The sequence below is a fragment of the Saccostrea echinata genome, unplaced genomic scaffold, assembly GCF_033153115.1.
Source record: "Saccostrea echinata isolate AGI-Se365-2 ecotype Australia unplaced genomic scaffold, CSIRO_AGI_Sech_v1 ptg000029l, whole genome shotgun sequence".
In the NCBI taxonomy this organism is placed as follows: Eukaryota; Metazoa; Mollusca; class Bivalvia; order Ostreida; family Ostreidae; genus Saccostrea; species Saccostrea echinata.
Genome location: NW_026889778.1, coordinates 30,945,975 through 30,964,090, shown reverse-complemented (window position 1 = coordinate 30,964,090; position 18,116 = coordinate 30,945,975). Strand labels below are relative to the sequence as shown.

The following is an 18,116-nucleotide window of genomic DNA, read 5'->3' as shown; positions in this document are numbered from 1 at the left end:
CACTTCCGGTCGTTAGATATGTCCGATTTCCGTTTTTTTAAAAGAGATCATGTCCGGACGATATCTCAGAAACGGTAAAAGATTAAGACCTCAAACTTTCAGGGATTATAGATCATGACAAGTAAGTTTGCAGAATATGTTTAAATTTGTCAGCCGTCACTTTCGGTCGTCACAGGAAGTGATCAAAAAAATCGAAAATTTCAACTTTTCTTATTTTAATTAAATCTTGCATCACATTATTGCATCTGTTTCGCAGTTTCGAAATATGTTGGTCCCACCGGAAACAGAAACGTCAACTTCTGGTTATTAGCGAAAAACTACATAATTTGAGTATTTTACTTTCCCATAAATATCGCTTATAGATGAAGTTTTTGAAATGATTTTTAGATATGTTATTTAGACTGCAAATGTCTAGAGTTGTGTCAAATATCTTGGTAAAATTCACTTCCGGTCGCGTGTTTTACTGTCCGCAAAATAAGAACTTGTCAAAGTGAAATCTCAGAAACGGTAAGAGATTAAGACATCAAACTTATATGAGTAATAGAACTTAATGAGTAGGCAAAACCCTCTGGGTTAATAGCGTCAGCCGTCACTTCCGGTTGTTACAGGAAGTGATCAAAGAAATCAAAAATTTAAACTTTTCTCTTTTGAAATAAATCTTTCATCATAAAATTGAGTCTCTTTCTCAGTTTCTATATGTGTTGATCTCACTGGAAACAAAAAACGACAACTTCCGGTTATAGGAGAGAAACTATGTAATTGGTATTTTTAACTTTCCCAATAATATCACTTATTGATAAAGTTTTTGAAATGATTTTTACATATGTTATTGAGACTGCAATTGTCTAGTGTGAAGTCAACCATCTTAGCAAAATGCACTTCCGGTCACGTGTTTTTTCTGTCCTCAAATTGAGATTTTGTTCACCTTATTGCTCAAAAACAGTACATAACTGAAGTATAAAACTTTCAGAACTGATAGTCAGTCACCAGTTTATCTACATCATGTAAAAATCGTACGTTGCCGTCATTTCCGGTCGTGAAGGAAGCGATGCAAAAAAGTGAATTTTTAAAGTTTTTTTCTTTTTACAGAAATGTTTGGCTAATGCAGATGTTAGATAGATCATGACCATGCAAATTATTTTCATCGGAAGTGCCAACCGAAAAACAAGAAGTTGTCTCAAACATGAGTAGTTTTTCATGGAAACTTTTAGGGATGATCAGTTGTGAATAATTTAGGTGTAGAATGAACATTTTATTCGTTTGGAGCACTTTCGTTCATGACGAAGTACATAAAGAAAACAGAAAAGTAATTCCGTTTGTTTTTATCTGTATTTACATATCTTTGGAAGCCTTGTGATAACTTTTGTTAATTATTTAGAGTAATCTTATTGAGAAGATTGTTTTTTTTTTTCAAAGAAGTCAAGAAAACGGAAGACCTGTTATTGCCTTGGCAATAAGTATCTAGTTATTATTATTATTATTCCTCCCAAATTTTGTGAGCGCGATTACTCAGAGATGGTTGGATAGATTTTCACAATTTTTCACATGATAGTAGGCTGATATATGAAGTTTATATAAAATTCCGTTTTTTGAAAAATTCACTTCCGGTCCGAAGTTACGGCCGAATTTCCAATTTTTAAATGGACTTTTGTCCGGAATTTTTCTCGGAAACGGTTTGAGGTAAAGATGTGAAATTTACAGGAGTATTAGATCATGACATTCTCTTTGTTTCGAAGTTGTTTTCGTGTGTTTCCGGTACTTCCTGTCCGAACCGGAAGTGAACTTGTGTTTGGTCAATTTTCAACTTTTTTGTATTTTAATATTTTTTTAAGATATTATTATGTATAACAGAGGTTATTCTACAAATACGAAATATATAATTTGTTTTAAAATTGGATTGCACATTTTCTAGATTTTAGGTACCGTCATTTTCCCCATTTACCTAGTGTGTATACAATGGGCAAAGAAAGATAACTCTGACTTGTAAGTGAGAATAGAACTTTCGAGATAAAGGCGGAAATAGTATCGATGACGTCAGAGACATATACACTCTCCATATCAAAAATATTTAGACGTTCCATATGCACTCTTCTAAATGTAAGAGTACGTTGGTTACCGCTTCCAGTGCATGTATAGTTTAAAGTTGCCAGTGTAGTGTAAGTCTGTATTGACAGTTAATTTATTTACACATGAATATATCTAAAAAAAAAATTAATATATATGCTAGGTACCTAATTCAAGTAAATATATTATGAGCACTGAATATACATTTATAGTGATGGACAGGCATGCAATTTTATCTATCTCGTATAGTAAGTTCAGAATACGAAAGTTATAAGCCTTCTATAATGTAGACGATTTATTATTCTCTATGATTTGAATGCGAAATTATCCCGATTTCCGAGTTTTATTTTCGATATTAAAAAATATTACATACATTCAAAAAGGAATTGAGCGATAAAAAATTGTAATACAGTACTGTTTTAAAGTCTTTATAAATAAATTGATATCTGCCACTTAAAAGAAAGAAAATCAATCTATAGATTAGATTTAGTTATTACATGTATATTTGATAAAAAAGTTAAATTATTTATGACACATGATCTATACTCTATATACCCAAGGAATTATAAAAGATGTGAAAAGACGATTCTTGGATTCTTGTGAAATACTCAAAGAGTTAAAAAAAATATGTGAAAACGCGATTCTGTGTGAAATAATGGTACCCTATATGTTTCTTTTGAAAAAAAAAAACCATAATAAAAAAAATTGCACAGGTCTGTTGATATGTGGGATAAGTATACCTGAATGAACACAATTTTATGCAATGATATATAATTATGTACATGCAACTGACGTCCGTACTTTTCCTTATAATTCATAAAACATAAAACTATCTAATTCCTTTGAAGCCTCCCCCCCCCCCCCCCCGTTTTGATTAATATTTGGAGACGTTCGTGCAGCTAGGCATTTGAATTATATATTCGTTTTAGATTTAAATCTGGAACATGTGAATATAATTACCATTTACATGTATACAGAATTTCATATTCTATAATGGTAGATTTGTCATTATGAAATGTTCAATTTACGTCTGTGTGAGAGAGAGAGAGAGAGAGAGAGAGAGATTCCCTCTTAATCCCGATCCTCCTATCCATTTACATAGACCAAAAATTAGTTCTATATCGGTCACACCCATTCTTTATTAAATGTTTTCTGATTTCATAGTCAGTCATGGTCACATCCTGTATATTTTTCAGCTTAAAAAGTATCACACGAAGTGCACGTGTGTTGATCTGTCAATCAAAATCACTTGACGCTGTATGCACTGCAGTTAAGTAGCCTGAGTTCGAAATGATATTGAAGTATGATCTTTAAGTAAATCTGATGCAACAAACTTGTGAAAAAAATAGAATAAAATAAAAAATAAAATATCTCGGTATTATGAACTTGGATTGTGGGACGTGGAGACCGGTCCTTTGGATGAGATCGTATAAATCGAGGTCCCTTATCGCAGAAGGTGCTGGCATAAAAAAGATTCCTCACTGCTCAATTGCGATAAGTGCCAAAGCATAGGACAAAAATTTGCAGTTTCCACCGGCGAGTGGTGGCGTCTCCATGTGAGTGAAAAATTCTGGAGAGGGACGTTAAACAACATACGTATAATCAATCAATCAATCAATCGATTGCTGAAGAATTACTGTAATTGAATAATCTGTCTTATAGGTATGCTGTCAAATCTTGATATTATAACTTTACAAAACTCAGTGACTTTACGTTTAATGTGATACTAACTTAATTCATTATATTTTTTTTATAACACCAACACAATTATGCCAAGACATACACACAGTGAAGTTTATGATAGTACGCTGTTCGTTCGTCTGTTTGTTTGTCTTAGAAATGATTGCAAACAATTTTTTTTTAAATTGGTAATGATATACTTATATCTCTTATAGGTGGCAAATGTATTATACAAGATTGATAATGAAAATCAAAGTACCTTAAGTACTGAAAGGATTTTTTTCCCAGTTTTTTTTTCTTTCACAGTAAATATGATATGTATGTTTTTTACACAGAAAAAAGCAAATTCTCACAGATTTAGAAGAACGGAAGACTTTTTTGTTGCCATGGCAACAAGAGTCTAGTTATTATTATTATTATTCCTCCCAAATTTTGTGAGCGCGATTTCTCAGAGATGGTTGGATAGATTTTCACAATTTTTCACATGATAGTAGGCTGATATATGAAGTTTATATAAAATTCCGTTTTTTGAAAAATTCACTTCCGGTCCGAAGTTACGGCCGAATTTCCAATTTTTAAATGGACTTTTGTCCGGAATTTTTCTCGGAAACGGTTTGAGATAAAGATGTGAAATTTACAGGAGTATTAGATCATGACATTCTCTTTGTTTCGAAGTTGTTTTCATTTGTTTCCGGTACTTCCTGTCCGAACCAGAAGTGAATTTGTTTTTGGTCAATTTTCAACTTTTTTGTTTTTTAATATTTTTTCAAGATGTTATTATGTATAACAGAGGTTATTCTACAAATACTAAATATATAATTTGTTTTGAAATCAGATTCCACATTTTGCAGATTTTCGGTACCCTCATTTTCCCCATTTACCTAGTGTGTAAACAATGGGCAAAGAAAGATAACTCTGACTTGTAAGTGAGAATAGAACTTTCGAGATAAAGGCGGAAATAGTAGCGATGACATCAGACATATACACTCTCCATATCAAAATATTTAGACGTTCCATATTCACTCTTCTAAATGTAAGAGTACGTTGGTTACCGCTTCCTGTGCATGTAAAGTTTAAAGTTGCCAGTGTAGTGTAAGTCTGTATTGACAGTTAATTTATTTACACATGAATATATCTAAAAAAAAATTAATATATATGCTAGGTACCTAATTCAAGTAAATATATTATAAGCACTGAATATACATTTACAGTGATGGACAGGCATTCAATCTTATCTATCTCGTATAGTAAGTTGTTCAGAATACGATAGTTATAAGCCTTCTATAATGAGACGATTTATTATTCTCTATGATTTGAATGCGAAATTATCCCGATTTCCGAGTTTTATTTTCGATATTAAAAAATATTACATACACTCAAAAAGGAATTGAACGATAGAAAATTGTAATACAGTACTGTTTTAAAGCCTTTATAAATAAATTGATATCTGCCACTTAAAAGAAAGAAAATCAATCTATAGATTAGATTTGGTTACTGTGGAATCATTTAAATTCGTGGGGGTCAATGTTCGTGGGCAAGCAAGATTTTATTGGTTCGTGGGGATGTAATTTCGTGGGCTGCTCGTTTATTTGGTAGATTCAATAAATCAATATGTTGACAAAATAATTGTTCGAGGGGATGTAAATTCGTGGGTAAGGGTAACCAACGAAATCCACGAACATTGATCCCCCACGAACAATGATGATTCCACAGTATTACATGTATATTTGATAAAAAAGTTAAATTATTTATGACACATGATCTTTACTCTATATACCCAAGGAATTATAAAAGATGTGAAAAGACGATTCCTGGATTCTTGTGAAATACTCAAAGAGTAAAAAAAAAAATTGTGAAAACGCGATTCTGTGTGAAATAATGGTACCCTATATGTTTCTTTTGAAAAAAAAAAACGAAAAAAAATTGTACAGGTCTGTTGATATGTGGGATAAGTATACCTGAATGAACACAATTTTATGCAGTGATATATAATTATGTACATGCAACTGACGTCCGTACTTTTCCTTATAATTCATAAAACATAAAACTATCTAATTCCTTTGAAGCCCCCCCCCCCCCCCCCCCGTCTTGATTAATATTTGGAAACGTTCGTGCAGCCAGGCATTTGAATTATATATTCGTTTTAGATTTAAATCTGGAACATGTGAATATAATTACCATTTACATGTATACAGAATTTCATATTCTATAATGGTAGATTTGTCATTATGAAATGTTCAATTTACGTCTGAGAGAGAGAGAGATGGAGAGAGAGATTCCCTCTTAATCCCGATCCTCCTATCCATTTACATAGACCAAAAATTAGTTCTATGTCGGTCACACCCATTCTTTATTAAATGTTTTCTGATTTCATAGTCAGGCATGGTCACATCCTGTATATTTTTCAGCTTAAAAAATATCACACGAAGTGCACGTGTGTTGACCTGTCAATCAAAATCACTTGACGCTGTATGCACTGCAATTAAGTAGCCTGAGTTCGAAATGATCTTGAAGTATGATCTTTAAGTAAATCTGATGCAACAAACTTGTGAAAAAATAGAGTAAAACAAAAAATAAAATATCTCGGTATTGTGAACTTCGATTGTGGGACGTGGAGACCGGTCCTTTGGATGAGATCGTATAAATCGAGGTCCCTTGTCACAGAAGGTGCTGGCATAAAAAAGATTCCCCACTGCTCAATTGCGATAAGTGCTAAATTTGCAGTTTCCACCGGCGAGTGGTGGCGTCTCCATGTGAGTGAAAAAATTCTCGAGAGGGACGTTAAACAACATACGTATAATCAATCAATCAATCAATCGATTGCCGAAGAATTACTGTAATTGAATAATTTGTCTCATAGGTATGCTGTCAAATCTTGATATTTTAACTTTACAAAACTCAATGACGTTACTAACTTAATTCATTATATTTTTTTATAACACCATCACAATTATGCCAAAACACACACATAGTGAAGTTTATGATAGTACGGTGTTCGTTCGTCTGTTTGTTTGTCTTAGAAATGATTGCAAACAATTTTTTTAATTGCTAATGATATACGTATATCTCTTATAGGTGCCAAATATATTATAGAAGATTGATAATGAAAATCAAAGTACCTTAAGTACTGAAAGAACTTTTGTCTAGTTATTTTTTTTTCTTTCACAGTAAATATGATATATATGTTTTTTACACAGAAAAAAGCAAATTCTTACAGATTTAGAAGAACGGAAGACTTTTTTGTTGCCATGGCAACAAGAGTCTAGTTATTATTATTATTATTCCTCCCAAATTTTGTGAGCGCGATTACTCAGAGATGGTTGGATAGATTTTCACAATTTTTCACATGATAGTAGGCTGATATATGAAGTTTATATAAAATTCCGTTTTTTGAAAAATTCACTTCCGGTCCGAAGTTACGGCCGAATTTCCAATTTTTAAATGGACTTTTGTCCGGAATTTTTCTCGGAAACGGTTTGAGGTAAAGATGTGAAATTTACAGGAGTATTAGATCATGACATTCTCTTTGTTTCGAAGTTGTTTTCGTGTGTTTCCGGTACTTCCTGTCCGAACCGGAAGTGAACTTGTGTTTGGTCAATTTTCAACTTTTTTGTTTTTTAATATTTTTTCAAGATATTATTATGTATAACAGAGGTTATTCTACAAATACTAAATATATAATTTGTTTTGAAATCAGATTCCACATTTTGCAGATTTTCGGTACCCTCATTTTCCCTATTTACCTAGTGTGTAGACAATGGGCAAAGAAAGATAACTCTGACTTGTAAGTGAGAATAGAACTTTCGAGATAAAGGCGGAAATAGTAGCGATGACGTTAGAGACATATACACTCTCCATATCAAAATATTTAGACGTTCTATATTCACTCTTCTAAATGTAAGAGGACGTTGGTTACCGCTTCCAGTGCATGTAAAGTTTGAAGTTGCCAGTGTAGTGTAAGTCTGTATTGACAGTTAGTTAATTTACACATGAATATATCTAAAAAAAAATTAATATATATATATATGCTAGGTAGCTAATTCAAGTAAATATATTATAAGCACTGAATATACATTTATAGTGATGGACAGGCATGCAATTTATCTATCTCGTATAGTAAGTTCGGAATAAGATAGTTACTAAGCCTTCTATAATGCAGACGATTTATTATTCTCTATGATTTGAATGCGAAATTATCCCGATTTCCGAGTTTTATTTTTGATATTAAAAAATATTAAGTACACTTAAAAAGGAACTGAGCGATAGAAATTTGTAATACAGACTGTATTAAAGCCTTTGGAAATAAATTGATATTTGTCACTTAAAAGAAAGAAAATCAGTATATACATGTAGATTAGATTTGGTTATTACATGTATTTTTGATAAAAAGTTAAATTATTTATGTCACATGATCTATATTTTATATACCCAAGGAGTTATAAAAGATGTGAAAAGGCGATTCTTGGATTTTTGTTAAATACTCCAGAGTTAAAAAAAAATATGTGAAAATGCGATTCTGTGTGAAATAATGCTACTCTGTATGTTTCTTTTGAGAAAAAAAAACATGATAAAAAAATTGCACAGGTCCTGTTGATATGTGGGATAAGTATATACATGTACCTGAATGAACACAATTTTATGCAGTGATATATAATTATGTACATGCAACTGACGTCCGTACTTTTCCTTATAATTCATAAAACATAAAACTATCTAATTCCTTTGAAGCCCCCCCCCCCCCCCCCCCCCCCCCCCCGTCTTGATTAATATTTGGAAACGTTCGTGCAGCTAGGCATTTGAATTATATATTCGTTTTAGATTTAAATCTGGAACATGTGAATATAATTACCATTTACATGTATACAGAATTTCATATTCTATAATGGTAGATTTGTCATTATGAAATGTTCAATTTACGTCTGAGAGAGAGAGAGGGGGAGAGAGATTCCCTCTTAATCCCGATCCTCCTATCTATTTACATAGACCAAAAATTAGTTCTATATCAGTCACACCCATTCTTTATTAAATGTTTTCTGATTTCATAGTCAGTCATGGTCACATTCTGTATATTTTTCTGCTTAAGGACCCTCTCTACACTGCACCCTATTTTCAGGGTACTTTTGTGTAATTAGACTGACCTACCATTTGATATACAAGTAGAATAAATTGTAATCTGAACCAAATCACATAATTTGAAATAAATCCAAGTATTCTTAACATTATATTAGACCAAGATAGAGTATTTGAAAACTTTGTTAGCATGTATTTTATCCATCTGAGTAAGTGAAGGCAATTTTTCTTTGCTATTACTACATTGTCTTTGAAGATTTTTCCTGAATAAAAAAGGCACGCTCCCTATATTAACTAGAAATATGTCCATAGGACATGAATGCCCCGCCGAGGGTATATTAGTAATGCAACATTTTAACACAAATTGAGAAAAGTGAGGTCAAGGTCAAAGGAAAGGTCAAGGTGAAAAAATATTCATGCAGTTGAATAGCTTACATTAGTATGTATCAGCATATGAAGTTTGACATAAATTTAAGAAAAGTGAGGTCAAGGTCAAATGAAAGGTCAAGGTCAAAAAAATGTTGATGCAGTTGAATAGCTCTCATCAGTATGTATCAGCATATGAAGTTTGATAACACTATCTTGATGGTATCTTTAAAACTGAGCTAAAAACTTATTTAAGAAAAGTGAGGTCAAGGTCAAAAGAAAGGTCAAGGTCAAAAAATATTGATGCAGTTGAATAGCTCTCATTAGTATGTATCAGCATATAAAGTCTGACACTAATTTAAGAAAAGTGAGGTCTAGGTCAAAGGAAAGGTCAAGGTCCAAAAAAAATGTTGATGCAGTTGAATAGCTCTCATCAGTATGTATCAGCAAATGAAGTTTGGTAACACTATCTTGAATAGTATCTTTAAAACTGAGCTAAAAACTTATTTAAGAAAAGTGAGGTCAAGGTCAAAGGAAAGGTCAAGGTCAAAAAATATTGATGCAGTTGAATAGCTCTCATCAGTATGTATCAGCATATGAAGTTTGATAACACTATCTTGAATAGTATCTTTAAAACTGAGCTAAAAACTTATTTAAGAAAAGTGAGGTCAAGGTCAAAAGAAAGGTCAAGGTCAAAAAATGTTGATGTAGTTGAATAACTTACATCAGTATGTATCAACATATGAAGTTTGATTACACTATCTTGAATGGTATCTTTAAAACTGAGCTAAATACTAATTCAAGAAAAGTGAGGTCGGTCAAAAGAAAGGTCAAGGTCAAAAAATGCTGATGCAGTTGAATAGCATACATTAGTATGTATCAACATATGAAGTTTGATTACACTATCTTGAATGGTATCTTTAAAACTGAGCTAAACACTAATTTAAGAAAAGTGAGGTCAAGGTCAAAGGAAAGGTCAAGGTCAAAAAATGTTGATGCAGTTGCATAGCTCTCATCAATATCTATCAGCATATGAAGTTTGATAAAAATATCTTGGATAGTTTCTTTGAAACTGAGCTTTGAAGAGAGCTAAACGCAAAGTGTGACGGAAGGACAGACGGAAGGACAGAAGGACGGAAGGACGGAAGGACGGAAGACGGACATGACAAACACTATATGCCCCGGCCATATTCATGGCGGGGCATAAAAATGAGTTAGTTAATTTCAAAATATTCTCCTTTATGCTAAATAATTTTCTCAAATTCCCAAAAACATTTTTCAACAGTGTATAGAGGGTCCTTAAAAAGTATCACACGAAGTGCACGTGTGTTGACCTGTCAATCAAGATCACCCGCGCTATAAAATAGCCTGATTAATCTGAACTAATCTGAACTAATCTAATTTTTGGTCTATAAAATAGCCTGAGTTCGAAATGATCTTGAAGTATGATCTTTAAGTAAATCCAATGCAACAAACTTGTGAAAAAATAAAATGAAATAAAATAAATAAAATATCTCGGTATTATAAACTTCAATTGTGGGACGTGGAGACCGGTCCTTTGGATCCTTTAAATCGAGGTCCCGTGACGCAGAAGGTGCTGGCACAAAAAAGATTCCTCACTGATCAATGGCGATAAATGCCAAAGTATAGGACAAAAATTTGCAGTCTCCACCAGCGAGTGCTGGCGTCTCCATGTGAGTGATAAATTCTCGAGAGGGACGTTAAAGAACAAACAAACAAACAAAAAAATCAAATTTGAGAATTTATCATATATACACCCGTAGTTGGTGCATCACTTTTATTTAAACTTTGGAAGGATGACCAAGAAAAATTTAATCAGAAATTTTAATGAACTAAGCAAACAACCTACTCATTGTTAACACTTTGACCTGTTTCAAAGAAAGTGGGTCCCAACAGTAACGCACTAAAATCACTTGACTCTGACACAGATTTAGTGTTTCGGTGGTGCAATACGAGGCTTATATTAGAATTTTAAATAGGTAATTAATTAGCTGTGAATTTGCCATCATCGGAAAGACGTGTTACTGACTAAACATTTAATACAAGTATGAAAACGGGCATCTCCAGCATACGTTTGAATTCTACATATCATTCACATGAATAGAATGGATTGATCATAACACGAGAGCGTTTGATTATCTAATACGCTAAATGTTTTTCTTGTCATATAATGTGAGGATTTGACCAGTGTGATAAATGGGCCAAATGATTCTAAGAGAAGAAGATGAATAGTCAATCAATCAATCAATCGATTGCTGAATAATTACCGTAATTGAATAATCTTTCTTATAGGTATGCTGTCAAATCTTAATATTATATTATATTCAAAACTCAGTGACTTTACGTTTAATTTGATACTAACTTAATTCATTATATTTTTTTATAACACCATCACAATTATGCCAGAACATATACACAGTAAAGTTTATGATAGTACGGTGTTCGTTCGTCTGTTTGTTTGTCTTAGAATTGATTGCAAACATTTTTTTTAAATGCTAATTATCCTTGCTCTATGATATACGTAAATATCTCATAGGTGCCAAATGCATTATACAAGATTGATCATGAAAATCAAAGTACCTTAAGTACTGAAAGGACTTTCCTCCAGTTATTTATTTCTTTCACAGTAAATATGATATGTATGTTTTTTACACAGAAAAAAGCAAATTCTTACAGATTTAGTAGAACGGAAGACTTTTTTGTTGCCATGGCAACAAGAGTCTAGTTTTTCTTATTTTCTTCTTATGTTAACCCTGAATTGTATGTTCATAATGAATGTGTTTTACCAAATGTGTTGAAACTAAATTTAGTGTCAATTAACCCAAGCTGTTTCGTACACTTGGTGTCTGAATCAATGTTCATAGTTAATTACATTTACAAAACTACCCGATCAATTAAGAAATAATTAAGTGAAATTAACTCTTTCATCAGTCTGTCCAAGCGGCTTTGAATTTATATGCTCATCAGTGTATCAATTAATTTTAATCATACGGCGACATTAAGTGTATTTTGGTTATTTTTTTATGTTTACTTTGGATGAATAAAAGAAACAATTTGAATGCATGCTCTCTTGCTGTGTTAATTGATTTAATATGTGACATTAAAAAAAAACAAACAAAAAAAAAAAACGAAACATTGGTAGTTTGAATTGACCATAAATAAAAAATGAAAGTAGATCAAAATACACAAGATGGATGCCAAAGGGATCTAGAAGATTGAGTTTGAAGAGTATTAAGCTTTATTTAAGTGAATTTCTTTATAATAAAAAGTTGAAACAGTAAGTAAATATTGTGAAATGATAAATTAGTTCACTTAATTGTATTTCAAATAAACCTAAAATATTGAAATTATATGTAACGTAACATGTATAATACATCCAATAATTAGCACAAACGTCGTTTCATGTCAGACGTCCGACATGGATTTCAGCCGACTATGGTTATTATAATAGTCACTTATTATAAAGTTTTGACCTGACAAGTAAACTATGATAATAAACGAATTGTACTGTATGTATAATCTGTTGATAATGATAATCTGTTGTTAAATGATATTAAAAACAAGTTACAATTAATTTGAGCTGCATATTCATCGTTTCCATGTAGGCCGCCATTGACGATGTTATTTATAGACGTTCACGCATTCATGTGCTTGTGTAATCATAGTCCACATGTACTTAATCAGACACTCGGTTGGGAAGAAAAATAATTGAACAATTTTATAATGAAATACAATAAATCAACATTTATTTGGGGTTTTAAATAACGCGGTGAAAATTCATTTCAACACAAACACCCCACTATACCACTGTATACTATATGTCTCAATCAAAGCCAATGTTGTGAACACGTGCGCTTGTCACTTGATCTCAACACCCCTCCAGGCAAATAAATTGTCTACCAACTCCTAAGCATTGTTTTTACAGTTAGAGCACTGATTATTTACTGCCCTTATTAATGGCTTTGATCGTTTTCTTTGTGAAAATTTGGGGGTCGATTTTTACCATTCGTAAATTATTTTTCGTATAAACTTGTGTTGATTATGAAACATTTAACAGTTAAACGCTTCTTAAATGTAATTTTACTTTAATTATCTTATATTTATCGGCCTCTTGTTAAATTAATTAAGAGTTTAAAAAGGAAATATGAAGTCTGTTAAAACTTGAGTGTTATAATTACTCGTGCTCTCGATCTGTTCAAACTGAAATACAACAGTATTTTGTGCTTTGTTGAAATAAAATTATTTCTGGAAGGATAAAGATAACATGTAATGTCATGATTGCCGTTAGCTAAAAATAAAATAAAATTTAATAATATTTTGTGCTTTCTTGAATAAAATCATTACCACGTACGCGAAGATTTAAAGACTCATTGCTGCAACGTTTAAAAGTGCAAGATTTATATATTTAGCCTGACATAAATTTAATAGGACAACATTTTGTGCTTTGTTAAAATTAATCAAATTATACAACGACTTTTAAAGACAACATTGCCGTTAGCTTGATTTATAGTGCAAAATTTAATTATTCCTATGAATAATACCGCCATGCTTAAAATCAGGAGTATCGTAAGCTCAAAAAAAGAGTCCATGTATGAAAAGTTACCGTGCTTAATTTTTCAATACATTATTTCCACAAAGACTTTAAGTTCAAATTACAGCGATGTAAAAAAGACAAAATTACTGCTTGGTCAATTTTTTGACAGCGTATAATACAACCGAACTGCGTTTTTTCCCAAATTTTCTAGCCAAAAAAGGGGGTGCATGTTTTACACCAATGCGTATTATATTCAGCCAAATACGGTTATATGATAAACCAAAGCCTTGTCACCATGATATTTGATCATTGCGTGTCAATCCCACTCATATGTTTCCATAAAGTCCTAAATTGATGCTTCTCTCCAAAAGCATATGCTTTCCAGCAAAATACATGTATATCCAAAAATGAAAATTTAAACAGATAAAGCATATGTATCACCTTCCCATCGCCTAGAGGAGACACTCTGTTCCCAACAAGTATACACCCCACATGTGTGAAATTGAAACTTTTCATGAAATCACCAAAATGCTTTGATAATAAGTGGAATTATATCAACTCAAACGTTTGATCAACATCGATTGTCAGCTGTTTTGTATCGAAAATGTGCAGATTTGAAACAGAGTAGGAATTTCGTTATACGAATTTCTTTAACTCGCTTTTGACCATTTACGTATCATGTCATCCGTAGCACAGGATAATACATGTACACACAAGCTGGATGAAAACGGTAAGTAAATCAACCTTTCTCAATACTATGAATTCCCTTTACATGTTTTCACTAGAAATGTGTGGGTCTTCGCTTAAATTCATTCAAAAACAATACAATACAAACTTCTTTCGATGTCCTAGTTTGGCATGTACCTATTAATTCCTTTTTTCAACACCTGTGCAAGTTTTAGAAGAATAAGATTAAATATATTTGAGCCCACTCTCTAAACGGATCTTTGACACCTAAATTTTTGTGATGATTAAAATTTTCGTTAATATTTCAATTTCATTCAATTTCTTTTTTTCATCCTTTTAACCCTTTGATATATATTTATTTTCAGATTTTGCATGAAATCCTACCAGTTCTTCTCATGAAAATGCTGTTTTAGTTTTTCTTTTGTCTATTATTGTAAATTCAAATAAAAATTATGTAGATTTCATGTATAACTTTGTTGGTTTCTTTCAAGATTTTATAAAATTAAACTTTGAATAGAAAATTAAAGCATAAGGCTTTTAAAAATAAAGAATCAACGGGTTTCTACAAAATAAATTAAATATTTTATATATTTCCAAAAAATAAAGTTAAATACTTTGGAGCTTTACTTTATTGGATATTGAGTCTATTATTAGAAACAAATGCATGAAACAAAATCATTTATACTTCATAGGTGTAGAGATCCTCCTTAATTTGAACAAATTTGATTAAATATTTTTTGGTTAAATATATTTTTTTCCTGGTTCTGGAGAAGACTAAGTCAAAATGCAAGTTGACAGATACACACAAGGAGGGACAGTCAATGGACAACAGGTGATCAGAAAAGCTCACTTCACGACTTGAATCTTTGAGAGAGAGAGAGAGAGCTTAAAAATCAATGTTTACTTTGAAATCTGAAATTTACTTACGTAAGCTCATCATTAGGACTCTTCTGTTGTAGAGATTTCCCAATACCAAAGCCCAAGAAACATATTGCAAACATAGGTGTTACACCAGCCACAGGAGCAGCCATTCCCTTGTACAGTCCAAAGAAACCCTGTCAGAGAACAATGCACTGATTACATAATTAGAATTCTATATAAATTAATTCATTACACCCTTAAAGCTGAACACAACTCCTAAATAGGCATATGCCATATTAAACTTCCTGTCTATAATCTCAGCACTGGGCAGGGATGGGGTTATTGAAAAAAAAAGTACTGTAGATTCCTTATTTTACATGAGTGCTTAATATCGCGAAATGGTTCTTAGGCATCCAATCGCGAGAACAATAATTCCCGAGTGGACAATTGGCCAAAAGACTTTATATGGATTTAAGCTCCATAAAAATAAAAACAACTAATTTTATTTTGTGAGAGAATTGAGCGATAATTAATTCCTCACATATATTTATAGGAATCTACAGTAATTGCCTCTCAGACTATATATACCCCGAAATGCAAAATACTGAAATTTTGAAAATACAAATTTGTTTATATGGGTGAATTAAAAAAAAATGACCACCAAACTGAAATTTTTTGGAAAAATTCAACTACTTGTAACATATTTTTCACTTATATCATCATATTGCACATGCATTCTAGTTTAAAATCCTGAAGTGGCAATATAGAATAGACAATTGGATTAAAAAGTTTCAGAATTTTTATTAGTAAAATTTCTTTTGAAAAAAGAAAATATCATTATACCTTAAAAGACTTTCTAAAATACATAATCACAGAAATTATAGTTTTTTTTTATGCTTCAAAATGGTAAAAGGGGTATAAATGATATTAAATCTAGACCTTGATTGAGTATCTCCTCTTGTATATGTGACAAAAAATTGGCTTTTTGATTGTTATCATACATTATTTTTTCAATTCTGGTTTGAAAAGTTTTAATATGAAAAAAAATGAAGCAATAAAATTCCTCGAAATTCACGTTCTCGTCAATTCTTTAAATCTAAGCCAAAAAAGAGTTTTTATAAACGAGTTCTCTTACAAAAAATACTAGATTTTGAAGTGACCCCATGTTACATTATTGTGTTGCACTCCTGACATATGATATGTATTTTATTTAACATATCCTTGTTTTACAAATTATAACACACAATAACCCATTCTTACTTTGTAAATCAATTTGTCGTTCTGATATTTTTCATTGTTTACGACAGGTTTTTCATATTTTGAAGACCTTAAAACATGATTATTTGCAAAGTGTAATACATGTATATATAAATTGTAGTTAAAAATATAAATATGTGAAAGGATGAAAACTATTCCCTGAATTGACTGTAAAATTTCTGTAATTTGTTGATAGACATAGTGTTTTGAACATCAAATAGTATCAAACATTTTTTTTCAACTTATTTTTTAGTAAAGATAGTTAAAAAGGATTAGTAATTATAAAGCAGTTTTGTTGCACTCCTGACTGCAATAAAATTTAAAATTAAAACCATAGAACACAAAAATTCATAAAGTGTTGGCAACATCAAGTGGTAATGAAATTGTGCAATATTTATAGTCCAATACTTCATAATTAAAACAGATGAAAGTATTTAAAATTTGCATTTTATCTGGAATTATTCCCTTATGTCCAAAAAACTAGCTTAAATGTATATTTAGAACATAAAAAATATTTTATATAGCATATTTTCCTTTGGAGGACAAACACAGTAAACCCACTAGAAAAATTCTACTCATCATTTTTTCTTTATTTTTATTCTTAGTGGATGATTTATAATTCTAAGATATTTGTTGCACTCCTGACCAAAAGCATTGGGGCCTTTAAAGTAGAATTGTGAAGTGAAAATTACATAAGAACTTGTTCTGTTGTTTCAGTGAAGTTGAGGAGGAATTACTTGAATTTTATGACAATTTTTTTAGTGTGTTTATTTTTAACATTCATTTAAAAAAATCACAAAAAGATAAAAACACATCTGAATTGGTAAAATTAAAAAAGGAAGGATTTTAATAATAAAACTGTCAATAATTTAGTATTAAATTCTACAAAAAGATCATTATTAATTAATGAATACTTCTAAGCATGAATAGAAGTGTTTTCGTCACACAACTTGAATCTTAAAAAAAATGTGTTGCACTCCTGACCATAGAAATATAGATCTGCCTGTAATTGATAAATCTCTTTGGTAAAAATGTTCTTTGTGTCTTTATTTTCCAAAATAAAGATCAGAAAATCAAATAATGATAATAGTTTTTTCATGCTTGGGAGCAAAACAACAAATGTTGCACTCCTTACATTATTGGGTATGCACATATACTTGACTCTCATTAATGCTGCTTGTGATTTATATAACATTATTAAGTTTTAAAATGTATATCAGTTATTGTTTTACACTTTGAAAATTCTTTTTTGTCTTAATTTTCTTTCAGAATTTTACAATTGATGTTTTTTGGCAACCCTACATTTTTTCTGTCATGGTATAACAATTTTTTAAACATCAGCCATGACCACAACTTGATTAAACAAAAGTTACTACAGTCCACATTTAAGGTAAGGTTTGCAACTCCCTCCAAATTTTATTTATTAAAAATTGTACATATGTCATATGTCTATTTACTTGGGAAGAGTATATCTTCATTATTTAACACGATTTCAACAGATATTGCCCGTCCCGTTTTTTGTGTAAAAGACGCCAAAATTTTTTATTAAAATGTTTTTGGCAGAAAATTGATCACA

General features: G+C 31.2%; 1 protein-coding gene across 2 annotated transcripts in view; it reads right to left on the bottom strand.

Moving 5' to 3' along the window:
* Nucleotides 1–18,116, bottom strand: part of LOC133195819 (mitochondrial carnitine/acylcarnitine carrier protein-like) — a 243,894-nt gene that overhangs the window by 198,432 nt on the left and 27,346 nt on the right. For both annotated transcript variants that reach the window (XM_061331772.1, XM_061331773.1), the window contains exon 3: nucleotides 15,350–15,477. In XM_061331772.1, the coding sequence (XP_061187756.1) occupies nucleotides 15,350–15,477 (128 nt within the window). The remainder of the gene's footprint in view (nucleotides 1–15,349; nucleotides 15,478–18,116) is intronic.